Here is a 15338-nt window from a genome sequence, read left to right as displayed (position 1 = left end):
GCCCTCTTATGGGAGAAAAGTATATGTGAATTGGATCACACGCTTATTCTTTTGAGCTTCCCCCTGTTTCAACACAGATCCTGAATCTTCTAGTAAGTATGACTCTAACCTTGATTATGGCTAAAAATCCTGTAGTCTTTCTGCAATTCTCAAAGTCACCTCCCCCACACCAGGAGCTCTAAGTCTAGCCTGATCGTTGCTAATTTGCAATTGAATGGAGTACCTGGACTTCCCCAAAAGAAGCTTTTGTACTGTGCCTTTCACTGTCTTGACTTTTTCAAGCAGGTCAGTCAACACCCTTCAGCCTGACTTCAGCGGGCATGCATCCCCGCCCCCAACAGCACGCAGGTGGCAGTTATTAATTTTCATCAAGAAGAATTCTAAGTACACATTGTGGCTTTGGTCTGATTTGGGAATAAGGTGCACTATGTGGGCCGGTTAGTCAATGATAGGCAACCAGATCCCAGATCATACCAATCTAAGACAGGGGTACATTCCAAAATGCCGTGGCTGTTGATAATATACCACAAAGCCATGTTTGTGTGAATTATGACACAAACTAGCTGCATGTAGCTTCCTATGATGGAATTGGATGGTTTGAAAGGATCTGAGATTCTAAGGCAGGCATGGCCGCCAGCCACCATAATTCCCAGGCAGGACTATGGAGCATAAATAAATTTTATGCCTCAGTCCAGCTTTTTTTTAATAGTAATAACAGGGAGGAGATGTAGCCTCCCACAAGCCTGAAGCAGGCTGAGCCAGAACTTGACCTTGCTGCCACTAAGGAGATTATCTACCAGTCACACAAAAGGGACTTGTATGGGACAGTGCTGGGGATGTGCTCAGTGGCAGTGTTCAGTTCACTTGCCCAGAGCCCGCATTTGATTCCCCGCAGCACACAAAGGCCAAGGATACTCAATGATAACACATTACTGCTTTATCTAGTCAACATACTGTTTTCATCACTAATGTACATTACCTTTATGTATAGAAAAGCTTTTAGTTTAAAGCAGAATGCCCCATTACAGAGGCAGCAGGCTCTCATGCCTTGTGTTTATTGTCACCCTTGCTGCAGTTGGAGCCATGCTCAGTGATGACTCAGGCCACTTAGCTTTGTGTGAGCGTACTCTATGATACTCATAAGATGTCAGAATCATCTGTGGTACATTTCTCAGAATGCACTGCCACAAGAACAGACTATTGGGCTAAAATAAAACTGATTTAAGCAAAGAAAAAGACAAATCAGGACTAATAGAATTACTGGGCAAATTCCTCTGGCACAGACCAGTGGAAAGACTGAAGAGGATGAGATGAAGAGAAGAAGGAAATGTGAAATGTCCACAGCTCCAATAGATATGCCTCTGACTTGAAACCGTCTCAGGTTCTCATGAAGAGTGTATCAGGTCCTGATAGGAATCTGAAACGGTGGATAAATCATGGCATCACATCTGCTGTTCAATATCTGAGGAGGAAATTCACATTGTATTTTTCTGTTCAACAAAACAGATATATTTCACTAGAAATTATTAAACAATAAATAAAACATTTAGAACATTCATTTCCATGGAAGTCTTTAGAGCTGCATGGTTCTAGAACAGTAGGACACTTTGTCTCCAGCGTGACACTCACGTGACAGTGAAATGCATACATACTAACAGAGCTGATAAAACAGGCTTTGTTTCCATAGAGTCAGCAGCTCACACAAACCTAAACATAGCTAAAAATCTTTGTCTACACTCTCCACAAACTTTTATGCAGTTAGGTTTATAAACATCTTCCATTTGGTAGTAGATTTAACTTGTATAAACTAACATTTGAAACTTTATTGAGGGATATAGCAATGTGAAACTTGACTTAGCGTTGTCCAAAGATGTTGGATAAGCCTGTGGGGAGAAACTGTGGATCTCATATGCAAGGCCTAGGCCTTTTGCCTAGGTGACATGTGTCCATCAACAGGAAACAGGTGAATTTACTAGTCATTTAAAGAACATACAATCACAAAACCAAAGTTGTTGAATCTCATGAAGGGATGAAGTTGTAGCTTGGAAAGAAAAAAACCCACAAATTGTACAGACATTACCACCTTCATGAGAACTTTGCATATTTGCATTTTCTAACAGCTCTGTGAGGACTTCTCAATGATGCTGTGCATCAGGTTCTTGTCCAGTTGAGACATCAGCAGTTGGGGAGTTGGTGAGAGTTGTCTCTTCCTGTGTGAACATGGTGTGGACTGAAGCAAAGCATGTCCCAGAAGTCTACAGAAAAACAGCTTCTTGATCGAGACCCAGGAAGGTGTCAGGCTCCCCTATCTCTGTCACCAACTCTTCCTCAAGCTGATTGAGAAAAGCTGAAATTAAGCTTTCAGAAAGGAACCCAGTTTATATGCACCCAACACCCAAGAGCAAAAAAGGCATTGGAGAATTAATTCTTCAGGCTCTCCTCTAAAACGTCTGAAAAAGAGAACCCAATTCCTGAAGAAGCAGGAAGCAGTGGCTTAGGAAAAGTGACAAGAAAGGTGTGTCCTTTGCAGACTGATGACACAGATGAATAGAACTTACTCATCTGAATAATGTTTTTAGTTTACTGTAAACTTGGGTGGATGAGTTTGTCTAATTGGCTTGTTGAATAGGCTTTTAACTGAAAAAAAAAATGAGTCTAAAATTTAGCCATTCAAAAGAAACCAGCGATAAAAGCAGAGAATTTTTATAATTTGTAAATTCTAATTGCATACTTGAATTTATGCTGCTTCTTATACCTGTTAAGTCTCTTGTTAAAATCAACATTACATGATGCTCTACTTAGTAATGTAATGTCTTTGAGATTTGCTTAGATTTTTTTTATACTAATGGCATTTTACGGCATTGATTATGAAAATAGTGCCATATTGTTACAGCATGTTTGCTTTAAAAAGTTGACTTAGGATTTCTCACATTAAAAATTTCAGTATTTAAAAATAAAAAATAAAATACACTTTCCTTACACTGCTCTTGTCTGCAAAATTCTTATTGTCTTTCCTCAGATCTGCCTTTCCTCTATTACTCCTCAAGTCTCAGAAAACAGGAGGAAATCTGCCCCTACATGTAGAATGGGGCCAGGTGACTGGGAAACCAGGGGATACAAAAAGAAATTTACTTTGTGTGTGTGCGCGTGTGTATTGTAAACCAGACTATTAAAGTATCTATGGAATAGTTGAAAATATTAGAGGTCATGGGTAGGATAGAAATAGTAGCTAAGGCTATAAAAACATGAGTTATGTGAAGAGAGAAATAGGAGAGACACAGTTACTCTTAGGGCAGCAGAAGGGACAGCTTAAAAATGAACAAAAGATACAGCAAGAGACACAGAGGAGAAGCATGACACAAACTACAGCTTGTCAGAGGGGCAGTGAGGCTGTAATACATGTGACAGCACAGTCCAAGAGAAAGCAACAAAGCAGAGCAGAGACATATATAAAAGATGGAAAACCACACACTCATATGTATACATGTATATCACACTTATATATGTGATACACACACACACACACACACATACATCATAGAAAGAGTAGTTCTAGGAAATGACAGAGATGGGGCCTAAGTGAAGATTTAAATTAAAAACATATTTAATGAGGTGTGTTGTGTGCCAAGCACTGGGTTAAGGAAGGAAGAAGGTAGAGGTAACAATGAGGGCACAGTGAAGGTTAGAGACAGCAGGACACACAGGGAGGGAAAGGTCTCTTCAGGGATCTCAGTGGACTCTCACCAGAGAAGGCAGGAAGATTCACATTTATCTTGCAGCAACTCGAATCTAGGAACAACATATGAGAAGTTCAAGTTGATCTGTAACACTTATTTTTGTCACCAAATACATATTAAGATATAAAAATTATATTAATTTTGTAACATATTAACTTTATTAAAGTTATATAATCTAGTTCAAAAGTTAAGGTAAAACAACAAATTTCAAAGATACCCTTTATGTTATTTGGAAAGCCTAGCATATTATGTTAGCAAGTAATTTTTAGCAAATTATTTTGGATTCATAGAAGGCTGGGGTTCAAAGTACTCTGGCATGTTCAAGGTTCCACAGTGAGCAGACAGCCAGGTTCTCTGCCCACCTCTGTTCCAACACACTTCTCTCTAAGAAGCTCGACTGTGTTCCTTCTCCCAGCACACGCCTCATTCTTGTTGGATAAGCAAAGTGATTGCTGCATCATGAGGCTGGACGTGAGTCTGAGTGCTGCCGTCTTGAGCAATGTGTTACCAGTGAAGCTGTCTGTGGCTGCTCGTAGTACTATAGCCTTTATCCAGTGCTGTACTGCTTACAAAACATTCTTGCTGTCTTATGAAAACATTCTTCTCAAAATTAACTGTAATGACTCAAAAGTTGTTATTAAGTAGTGAGACTCCACAGAAGCACTCATCAGGACAGGACATATTCTATAGTAGGGCACACATGTAAAGGGATGGAAACAACCATTTTCATTCAATTTATTAATAGTAATTTTAATTTTGTACCACTGAATATTCTGAAAGCCACAAATTTCCTTTTTATAATGTTTATAATCACTTTATTTACTTTGTGTGTGTGTGTGTACACATGCATGCATGTCCTGGCACACATGTAAAGAGGGTGCCATGCAAATGGAGGTCAGAGGCCCACTTACGCTGGCTTTCACCTTTCCCATGTGCTTCCTGGGGACTGACCTCAGACCGTCGGGCTTCTTGGCAAGCTTCTTTACCTGCTGAGTCAGATTGCCAGTCCGGAAAGCTTTGACTTTCCCCACTTTCAGTTAGTATACACTGCTGCAGCTTTAGGGTAACATTCAGTTTGTGAGGTGTTTTCTGGGGATGTAGACTTTCTAAAATGAGGTACACAGGAATGCAGCCCCCACGGAGAGGAAATGACAAGAAGCTGAATGCAATGTGTACTTTTATAATACAGCTAATATGTTCTTCACCACTATGGGTGCTTTGTAATTTGTGTTTGTTTAAAGACTGACATTCAAATATGAATTTAATGGACATACATGTTCTTTGCTCAGAAACGTCCAGCCAGTGCTTGCCCTCTGCACCCTTACAGCCACAGGTACAGTCAGGGCCTACCCCACATCCCCTGCCTGAGCATGGCTTTATGCTTTAACTGTTCTATACTTTAATACTGGCTGTTAGGAAATCTAATGCAATCCAAGGTTAGCTACAATGCTTATAATATCTACTTATTAATTAATTAATTAATTTATTTATTTATTTATTCATTCATTTATTTATTTTAGGTTTTTCGAGACCTGGTTTCTCTGTGTAGCCATGGCTGTCCTGGAACTCACTCTGTAGACCAGGCTGGCCTCGAACTCAGAAATCCGCCTACCTCTGCCTCCCAAGTGCTGGGATTAAAGGCGTGGGCCCCCACGCCCGGCAATGTATACTCTTTAATAAAATGTAAACTGTGCTGACTTACTTCACTAGATACACGCTGGCACTGCAGTCTGCGTCTGTAACTCTCGTTCTCTGCAATCATTCTGGAAATGACTTGCTGTACTTTGCTCCACACAGAGGCCTTAAAGATAAAAGCAGTGAGGAAAGCTGGGGGAAAGTGCAGGGCTTCTCCGTGGAGGAGACTGACAATGACTCCCTGGGCTGCATCGGAGCCAGCATCAGCTCTGAGGAATGTCATGTCAGTGACCCATGCTCACTGGCTTGTCCCAAACTTCTCTTCTTACAGTATTTATATTAGCTGTCCTGGATGATGCTGCCTTCCAGAAAAGAAGAAGGCAGTCTGCAATGTCTTACTAAGTGGGTCTGTTTAGTTTTCAAAGGCACTAAAAATAATGAATTTCTAGTTCTCTGCTTATGCTGAGCAGAGTTTTGTTTATAATGTATTTCATATTGTCTATTAATATATATTAATTATATTATTTCAACCTTAATATTAACACATTTCATATACATTATATTATAATATATGTTATATATAGGTAAGAATTAACTGTTTCTCCTTGGAGATAGCAGAAAAACTTACTAGAGATTATGAATATACTAGAATAGAAAAAAATTATAAAATTAAATAGCTAAATCTAGATTCAAAAAAAAATTTATTTTTTGCTGCTTAGCACTTTGACACTTGACAAGCATTTAAATGTTATGTAGAAACATCTTCACATATTGAAGGATGAGATGAAAGGTGTATGTGGTGTACGTAAACCACTTACTCCAGTGTGTGGCACATGATAGTTAGAGGTAAACACTGACCACGGTTCTTTTCTCCTCAGAAGGAAGCAGGTCTTAGTGCAGTGGAAAACTGCTGTTTCCTTCAGATATATCTGGGGCAGGGCAGGTTACTCTAAGCGCTGTTTTAGATCGTATATGGTCTATACACCAAACAAGCATGAATTTATGTGTCATGCTCAACAAATAAATTCTTTAAGGTACAACAGAATTCACAGATTCACTCAGCCACTGCTTGAAATGTGCTAAAATGCCTGCGGTACCATGACATTTGGCAACCAGTGGTGGGAAGGGTTCAGCAATAAAGTTCATCTTTGTCATCTTTCTGGCTAAAACGTCACATACGTTCTTTGCTTTGGAAAGAGCAATATGACACCAGTGCAGATGGATTCTTTCCTATGAAGTCTGTGATTTCCTTTCTATACAGCAGTTAGCTACACTCGATGGAATATAGGTTATGCTTTGAAATATCTCCTGGCAGGTTATATTTGATTAAAGTGTATTTTATATCTTCAAACAACAGGACTATTCTTCACAGTTATTAAATATTTCCAAGCTCAGTTCCATTTTTTCCAAGGTATTTCTATTTTCTCATTTCAGAAAATTAAATTATTCAGAAGATAGAATTGATAGAATTGCTTTCACTGTCGCGAACAGTTTCACATACTGTACATATAGAGGAAGGCCTAACGTTTAAACATGGTTAGTTTTTCTTTATAGAACACACCTTTTTCCTCTCCTTCATTAGCTTGGAGGCTTCATTCAGTGGAATGGGAAAATCAAACTCTTTAGCTGCATTTTTCTGGTTTAAACCTATTTTTTTTAAGTAAAGATATTGACATTAGTATATATTTTTAAAAGCATTATCCTGAAAACAGAGGCCATAGCTGTGTCTTGTAAGCTCTTTTGGGGGATGTTAGCTAATATTTGGAGTTGTATTTCTGATCACTAGGTAATACCACTTTACCACTCAGCTAAGATAATGTTGAAAACAACAATAAGCATGTGTTCCCTGGAGCCCTTCCTACCTGCTTTCCCCTGTCTTTAGCATGCCCACCTTAACTGTCCTCACTTCATTCCTGACATACTATACTCTATACCTGGGTTTTCTTTGCACACTTAACAGCTTTCCAGAGAACCTTCTTGGATCTTACAAACCATGCTGGGTTGTCACAGAAATTCACGGTTTTCTTGAGAAATGTGTTTTCCTCTCTGGCAATCCAGTTTCTATTTTATAGATACTAGGTAAATAATACATTTGTTGAATTAACTAAAATGTGTTCCCAAATGGCACTGGCTAATTTGCCAGGCACATGTCACTGATTCTGGGTGAGAGGCACAGACACCGGATGAAGGTACCTCATTAAGTCACATTGTGAGAAACTAATTCCCTTGCCAACTCTTCCAATCTTCCAACCACAGAGGAAGTCTGAGTTTGTCCACATGTCACTTAGAGATCTTCAAGATGTATTATTTTTCCTTCATGACATAGCTACTTTCTAGCAAGAAACCTATTTACTACAACTGAGCATTTTTTTGCCATTATTAGCTTATAATTAATATCTCTTTTAGAAAACTGCACACAACTAGCGTTCTAACAAAATGTAGCTAAGAGGAGAAGCATACCTCTTTAAGCAAATCTACTAAGCAGACCAGCACACACGTGAGAAGAAAGCTGGAGCCTGGATAGCTCTGCTCCTGTTCACCTGCCCCTTTGAGTGCACACAGCCTCAGGTGATGTGCTCAGCATCCCACTGGTTTCTACTTACAGCCTTACCTGGTTTGTACCTACACTCCCTAAGGTAAGATGGGAGCCATGAAGTCTATCTAAAAATACAGCAAGAAGTATAACGCATGTACACAAAAATATTTCTGCTCCTTCTGTAACTGGGCACCAAAGTTTGGCACTCCAGGGATTTAGTCCCAACTTATGCTTCAGATCCCCTGGTTCTTGTCACCCATGCTCTGACCCTATTGAGCTGTACTTGTAGCTCTTCCTGGTCACTGCACTCATCATCTGTCCTCAACAGTTTGCTTATACTTTTTTCCACCTGTAATCTGTTCCAATTTGAGCCTCATGTAGAAAATCTCAAATAGGTTTTTCTACCATGAAGCTTTCCCAACTTTGTTATCCCTAAATTATTCACCATTTCCAAAGTATTCATTCATACAACTCCATAATAGAATTCTTCATCTTTAATTATTTACAACATATGGTTCTATCTCCTAAACATAGGAGGAAACCAGCCCCACCTATTAGCCTTGCTTGAAATGTTAGATTTGCCTGATGCTTATCTCTTGGCTTTCTAAACACCAGCACATCTTAGGATGGCTTACCAGCCTAACTTTCATAAGGCACCTGTCTCTGGTAACATCATCCCACAAATTAAACGCCTTTAGGGGTTATAGAAATGAAAATAACACTATGATTTAATAAAAAACTTGTATTTCATTCATTCAGTAAATGTTTAGTGCATCTTGCTAGTCATTCTTGTTCCTTTAAGCCATCTGGGCTCAATGTGCCAACATTTACTAAGTGCTTAGTCCATGCCAAATATCTTAACTGCAGTTGCTGCTTCATTTATTCTTCACAGCACCCCCAGCCACACCCTGAGGCAGAAACCATCACCTCTACTTGGAAGGTGATAAAGTTAAGAATCAGTCTGGATAACTAAAATGGGCAACAGTGTATTTCTGATCATTAACAGAGCCATGATTGTCCTTCTAACTTCCAAGCCAGAGGTCTTGATAATCTCTCCTGTTCCAGCAGACATTCTCTCTCTCTCTCTCTCTCTCTCTCTCTCTCTCTCTCTCTCTCTCTCTCTCTCTCTCCCTCTCTCTGGTTTTTTCGAGACAGGGTTTCTTTGTGTAGCCCCGTCTGTCCTGGAACTCACTTTGTAGACCAGGCTGGCCTCGAACTCAGAAATCCGCCTGCCTCTGCCTCCCAAGTGCTGGGATTAAAGGCATGCGACACCAAGCCCGGCTCCCAGCAGATATTCTCTATCTTTGTTCTTTTGATTTTCTGTCCTGCCTCTTTCTGTCCCTGAACTTGTTATCAATGCCCTTCTCAGGCCTCTCCATGGCACTCAGGACTACTGACTTGCATACACATTACTCACATGGAAGTCCTTTGAGTACAGAAGAGTCACCTGATCCATCTTGTCATTAGCATTTGACCTAATGTTTCACCGTGGTAGATGGTAGATCTTGTTAAATCGATGAATAAGTCATTTTAATTCACCATAGACATTTAATAAATATCTATTTAATATCTAATATAACCAGGACTGAGTACTCTTTGGTTTAGCTTAGGTGCATGTCAGTCTCAGGACACCTTTCCCTTGACTGCATTCCTGGTTTTACAAGCTCAGCAAGGAGGTCATGGGAGTTAATAGCTTTGCTATTCACACAGTAGCCAGTACAGATATGGCAGACTTAGCCTCAACTCTTCCTTCTCTCTTCTAGTCAGTTATCAGTTCTGCCCATTTGCCTCCACAGCTTTAATTCTAGCCTTTCCATTTCTACTGGACTACGGCCACTGCCTTGAAGCTGGTTTCTGGCCTCTTATCAGCTACAAAGCTAAATTAAATCCATCCTGTATCTGAAAATACTAAATAAATAAATAAGAAGGCAGATCAGAACATGAAGTGCAAGGACGTTTTAAGTATGTAATTTAAAGGACCAAATCCCACACAGTGTACCAAGCAAACAGTTGGAGTCAGACAGACTCAGATAAAAGAGGATCCAGACTTCTGGATGACAGTCTTTCTGGAATAGGGGGGCAGGGAAAAGTCATGAAATGAGTTACAAAGGAAGCCCCAGTCACATGCAAGAGAGAGACATTAGGAATATCATTTTCTGACTACAATGCAATAAAACTAGAAAGTATAACAAAACTAAAGAATATGAAGGTCCCAGGATTTAGAACCTTTAAAATATGTTAAGCAGTATCAGTGTAATATGAATAAACACAATGAAATCATAGAACCCATTAAAATCGACAGTGGAGTATTACATATTGAGATGTGTGGGAGGTTCTAAATGTGTTTTAAAAATTCATACTAAATACTTCCTGATTTTAAAAAGTAAATGAAATGCCTGATTTCCAATCTACATATTCAACATAACCCTGTTAAAAATTCCAATGATATTCTTCACAGAAGTTGAAAGTAATATTAAAACTCATATTTAAAAGCACAAAGTATTCAGAAGAGTCAAGGCAATCCTGAACAAAAGAATAGTGCTGATAGGATCAATATGCCCACTGTTAGATCAAAGTCACATGATCATCACAGTAACAGGAGCAGCACAGACTGAAGGCATGTAAAACCATGGAACAGAATAGGAAGTCTAGATAGAAACCAATACAGCTAGCCACTAAGTTTTGACAAAGATTTAAAAAAAAAAACAGCATTGGAAAAAAGAAACAGCCATCTACAAATGGTTCTGGGGAAGCTGGACAGCCTTGGGTACAAGAAAGAAAAAACTCCCCATTTCTTACCTCAAACAAAAACCAACTCTAAATTGGTGATGGGGGTTAGGGGGACCTTAATGTAAGATCTGAATACTGGAAAAAGTATTGGCAAGTTCTGAATAGGACCCCAGTTGCCAAGGAAATAAGGCCAACAATTGACAAATGGGATCTCATGAAATAAAAAAAAATCTTCTGTGTAACAAAGGGAACAGTTGGGTGAAGAGAAAGCCCACAGACTAGAGGAAATCAGAGCTATGTGTCTTAGAGAATAATAAGTAGAGTATACACAGAACTAAAAAAACTGACCAGTAGCCCGCCTCCCCAAAAAGAACTGATGAAAGTAATAGAGAATTCAGGAAGGAGGAATAGAAATCATCAATAACCATGAAAAACTGCTTAACTATCCAGTCGCCAGAGAAATCCTGATTAAAATCACATTGACATTACATATGACTCTAGTCTGAATGTCAGTCATTAAGAAAGCAACAGGAGTTGGCAAGATGGTCCAGAAGGTAAGGACTCCTGGCTGCCAAGCCTAACAACAGGCAGAAGAACTGAGAGAACTAACTCCCACAAGCTGTTCCCTAACACACACATATGTCTGACATACAACAGACAGACAGACAGGCAGATATAGATGATTGATAGATGATAGATAAATGATGATAGATAGATAGAAAGGTAGACAGATAGATGGACAGATAAGATATATAGAGAGAAACAAAGAAAGAGAAAGAGAGAGAGAGAGAGAGAGAGAGAGAGAGAGAGAGAGAGAGAGAGAGAGAAAGGAAGAAAGAAAGACAGATGTAACATAAATTCTGGTACAGATGTGGACAAAGAGAATCCTGATCTTTATACATCGTTGGTGGGAATGTAGCCTAGTCCAAATTCTATGGAAATCAGTATGGAGGTTTCTCAGAAAATTAAAAAATAGATCTATTAAATAGCCCACCTATACCTCTCCTGAAACCCCAAAAGACTCCAAGTTAACATATCATGGAGACACTTGCACTCAATGTTTATGCAACGGTATTTCCATTGTGGAAAGATCCTTGGTGTCCACACAGACATTTTTCTAATCCATAAAGAGGAATGAAATTATGCTGTCTTCAGGGAAATGGGTTCAACAGGACACCATCATATTAAGCAAGCCTCAGGACGTCAAATATTACATGTTCTCTCATTTGTATTTCCTAGATTCTATACAGTCACATAAAAACATGCATGTGTAGATTAAATTGTCTAAGGGGATAAATGAAGGGTTGAAAGAAAGGAGAATAGAGGGGAGCTGGGTGAGGGGTGGAAGTAGTATGTTCAATATACAATAAATATCTATAAGAAAAAATGGAATGCATTTTAAAACTAATAAGAAATAAATGCTCAAATTTTAGTATAAAAAAGTACACAAAAAGAAAGCACAGGAAAGAGAATATGGCTAAGAAGTTGGTATTATATAGGGAAGAAACTAGAAAAAAAAGCTTAATAAATCAAAATCTTGCTTTAAAAATAATCAAAATACTAATGTCATCAATACAAAGGGAGAAAGTAATGCCTACACACAAAACAGAGAAACAAATTATTAAGAGTGGACTGACCATTAAAGTATAGGTGAACTTTTAAAATTAAAACTCATCACTTTGCAGAGCTCAGTGGAAACACATTTGGAGACTGAGATGAAGTGTGTAATTGCTAAGAAAGTGCATGCTGCCAAAACTGACCTCTCAGAAAGTATAAACAGACTAGTTTCTACACCACAGAGAACATTATTAAGAAATTATTCCACAAAACTGAGGTTCAGATGGTTTGTAAAAGAATTTTATCAAACTTTCTAAGCCACATAGTTTCAATGTTCCATAAATTATTCTTGAACACAGAAAAAAAAAGGAAAAACTCTCAATTACTTTTATGAAATAAGTCTAACTTCAAAATCTAAATCAAGTAAAGAAACACAAAGTACAGGTCACTATATCTCATGAACATCAATAAAAAATTCTAAGCAACTCATTATTAAAGGTACCACTATATTAAAAAAAATACAACAGAAGCAAGAGAAAATTATTTCAACACTGTAAGGTTGATTCAGTATTTGAAAACCTATTTATATCTCACTATACATTACTAATTCCAAGAAAAATATTATTATCTTCATAGATCATAGTAAGCCTTTGACAAAATTTAAAGCTTATTCATAATAAATAAAAAACACTGAAGAAAATAGAAAGAGATACTTTTTCATATTCTAAATATATAGTCTTAGTCCTAAAACCAGTACTTTATTTAATGGTGAAACACTAGAGGCATTTCTCCTAAGAATAAGAACAAGGTAAGGTGTCTGTTATCTCTACACCATTCATCCTGCACGAGAGGTATTAGCCAGTATAATTAGACAAAAAGATTATGGTAGGCATAAGAATGAATAAGAGGGAAATAAGATTATCCCTGTTTGCAAATGGGATATGCCAGCTGGGGATAGTGGTACATATCTTTAATCTCAGCACTTGGGAGGCAGAGGCAGGCAGATCTCTATGAGTTCAAGGTCAGCCTTGTATACACACTGAATTCCAGGCCAGCTGAAGATACACAGTGAGATCCTGTCTTAAAAACAAAAACAAAAATTCCACAAATAACATACACCTGTAAAATACATGAAAATTATGAGAATCAGTGATGGAGCTAACTACATTAGTTAGTCAGTTAGTGAACTGATCAGTGAATTAATAGGATCTAAAATTAACATGAAAAAAGAATAGGCCTGAGGAAGAGAAGCCGCCCACATATAGATTCCATCTAGATATGTCCAAAATAGATCTATAGAGACAATGCAGACTAATACTTGCATAGATAGGGCTAAGATTAGTGGGTAGTAGAGGCAATGGTGAGGGGCTATGATGCCTTTGAAGGGGTGCAGAGTTTCTCTGTGATATTACAGTTACATTAAAATGGAATGTTAAGGACACAACTCTGTGGATATGTAAGAACCATTAACTTGTGTACCATAACTGGGTGAACTGGATACACTATTAATGAAAGCTCAGTAAAATTGCTTTGAAAAGTATAGGTAAAAGGTGTTTCTCTGTGTTGTCCTGGCTGTTCTGGAACTTGCTCTGTAGACTAGGCTGGCCTCAAACTCACAGATCTGCCTGACTCTGACTCTTTAGTGTTGGGATTAAAAGTGTGGGCCACGACTACATCTTCAGATCTTCTGTGTTTTAACAGGATGCTTCAACGTCTCTTAAGAGGTCTGATTGAATATATATCAGGTAATTAGCAATTCATTTTCTATTTTACTGTATGTGTATATGTGTTTTGCTTGTGCACCTTGTAGATGCATGATGCCCAAGGAGGGCAGAAGAGGGCGTCAGATGCCTTGGAACTGGAATTACAATCAGTTATATGTGGGTGCTGAGGTCCAAACCTACATCATATGGAAGAATAACCAGTGCTCTTAACCCGTTGAGCCACCTCTCCAGCTCCTGTAATTAGCAATTTCAATAAATGTCAGTGAAAAATAACCAACAAGCGCGCCAAACTTCCATTTCTCTGAGCGACTGAAGTAGCTACATCCAAGAACTTCTCTCAGGTCTCTAGGTTATCTTAAATATCCTGCAGCCTTTTTACAGGTTACCCACCCCACTAAGTGAGTTAAAGGAATTCTCCTAAACTTATGGCTCCAACACAGACTGGCAGGAGAGAGGAGCCTGGCTGCCTACTGACTAGGATGCTGACAGGAAAGGCTGAGAGGAAAATGACACCGAGGCTGACAGGAAGGCTGACAGAAAGACTGGCAGATGCAAAGGTTGAGACAAAGGAAGACTGACACAAAGGTTGACAGGAAGGCTGACGCGAAGCCTGGCTGACGGAAGCCGCGCGCACAAAATGGCGCGGGAGCTGCCCAGTCAGCAGCAGGCCGCTGACAGGACGATCCCTCCCGCTGCCGTGCCACCTGCTTGCGCTGCTTGCTCCCGGGCCCTGGGCGCTCTCGACCTCCGCTGGAAAGGGGCGGAATCCGGGGTGTCAGTGACCCCGGCCTGGGAGCCAGTGGGCCGCTCTCCTCCCCGGGCCCCGGGCTCCACCGCTGCTTGCTTTGAGGCACAGCGGGCCCCGAGCCCTGGGCCTCGATGGCCGAAACCTCGGAGACCCCTCAGCTGCCACACGCCATGGCGGTGCGAGGCGAAGCGGGTCACGTAGATTAAGCGAGGCCCATCTGGCCTTTGCCCACTGCGGCTGGGCACCATCTCTCGGCCTCCTGTCGGGCAACCTGCGGGACCTCGGAGCCGGCCTGAGCACAGGGCGTGGGGTGTGTGTGTGTGAGGTGTGTGGGGTGGGGTGGGGTGGGGGAGTGTGGATGTGGGGGAGGGGGGACACTTGCGCATGCGGGCTGGGGGAGGGTGGAGAACCGTTGGGGCCAGACCTGTGTGAGGCGAGGACGGGACTGACCTAGAGGCCCCAACTTCACTGAAGAGAGATGGAGTGTGGGTGGGTGAGCTGGAGTCCAGAACACCAGGAGCCTGGGTAGGAAGTTGAGGTGTAGAACACCGAGAAGCTGGGGTTGAGGTAAGGAAGGGATTAAGGACATAAGAGTCCAGGCACCTAGCAGAAGACAGGAGCCTAATGTGGATCTCTGTTAGAAGTTGGGAGGCAAGGAAAGCCCTACTGAA

At 40.1% G+C, this 15338-nt stretch overlaps 1 protein-coding gene and 1 pseudogene across 2 annotated transcripts; one reads left to right on the top strand and one right to left on the bottom strand.

Annotated features, from left to right (window-relative positions):
- Positions 1-919: 919 nt before the first annotated feature.
- 4930524B15Rik (RIKEN cDNA 4930524B15 gene) lies at positions 920-15021 on the bottom strand. Of its 2 annotated transcripts, none has more exons than XM_006514795.1 (5): positions 14624-15021; positions 6934-7019; positions 5440-5538; positions 3745-3789; positions 920-1417 (listed from the first exon to the last, which is right to left on the bottom strand). In XM_006514795.1, the coding sequence occupies exons 1-4, from the start codon at positions 14913-14915 to the stop codon at positions 3769-3771; spliced, it is 498 nt and encodes a 165-aa protein (XP_006514858.1). In that variant the 5' UTR covers positions 14916-15021; the 3' UTR covers positions 920-1417; positions 3745-3768. The 2 variants fall into 2 exon arrangements, with proteins under 2 accessions (XP_006514858.1, NP_080538.1); NM_026262.1 differs by having other exon boundaries at positions 924-2333; positions 14624-14942.
- Positions 2221-2551, top strand: Gm35267 (annotated as a pseudogene).
- Positions 15022-15338: the final 317 nt, after the last annotated feature.

Source organism: Mus musculus, chromosome 11 (assembly GCF_000001635.26).
Source record: "Mus musculus strain C57BL/6J chromosome 11, GRCm38.p6 C57BL/6J".
Lineage (NCBI taxonomy): Eukaryota > Metazoa > Chordata > Mammalia > Rodentia > Muridae > Mus > Mus musculus.
Note: the sequence above shows the minus strand (reverse complement) of the source record. Positions and strands in the feature narration are given on the sequence as shown.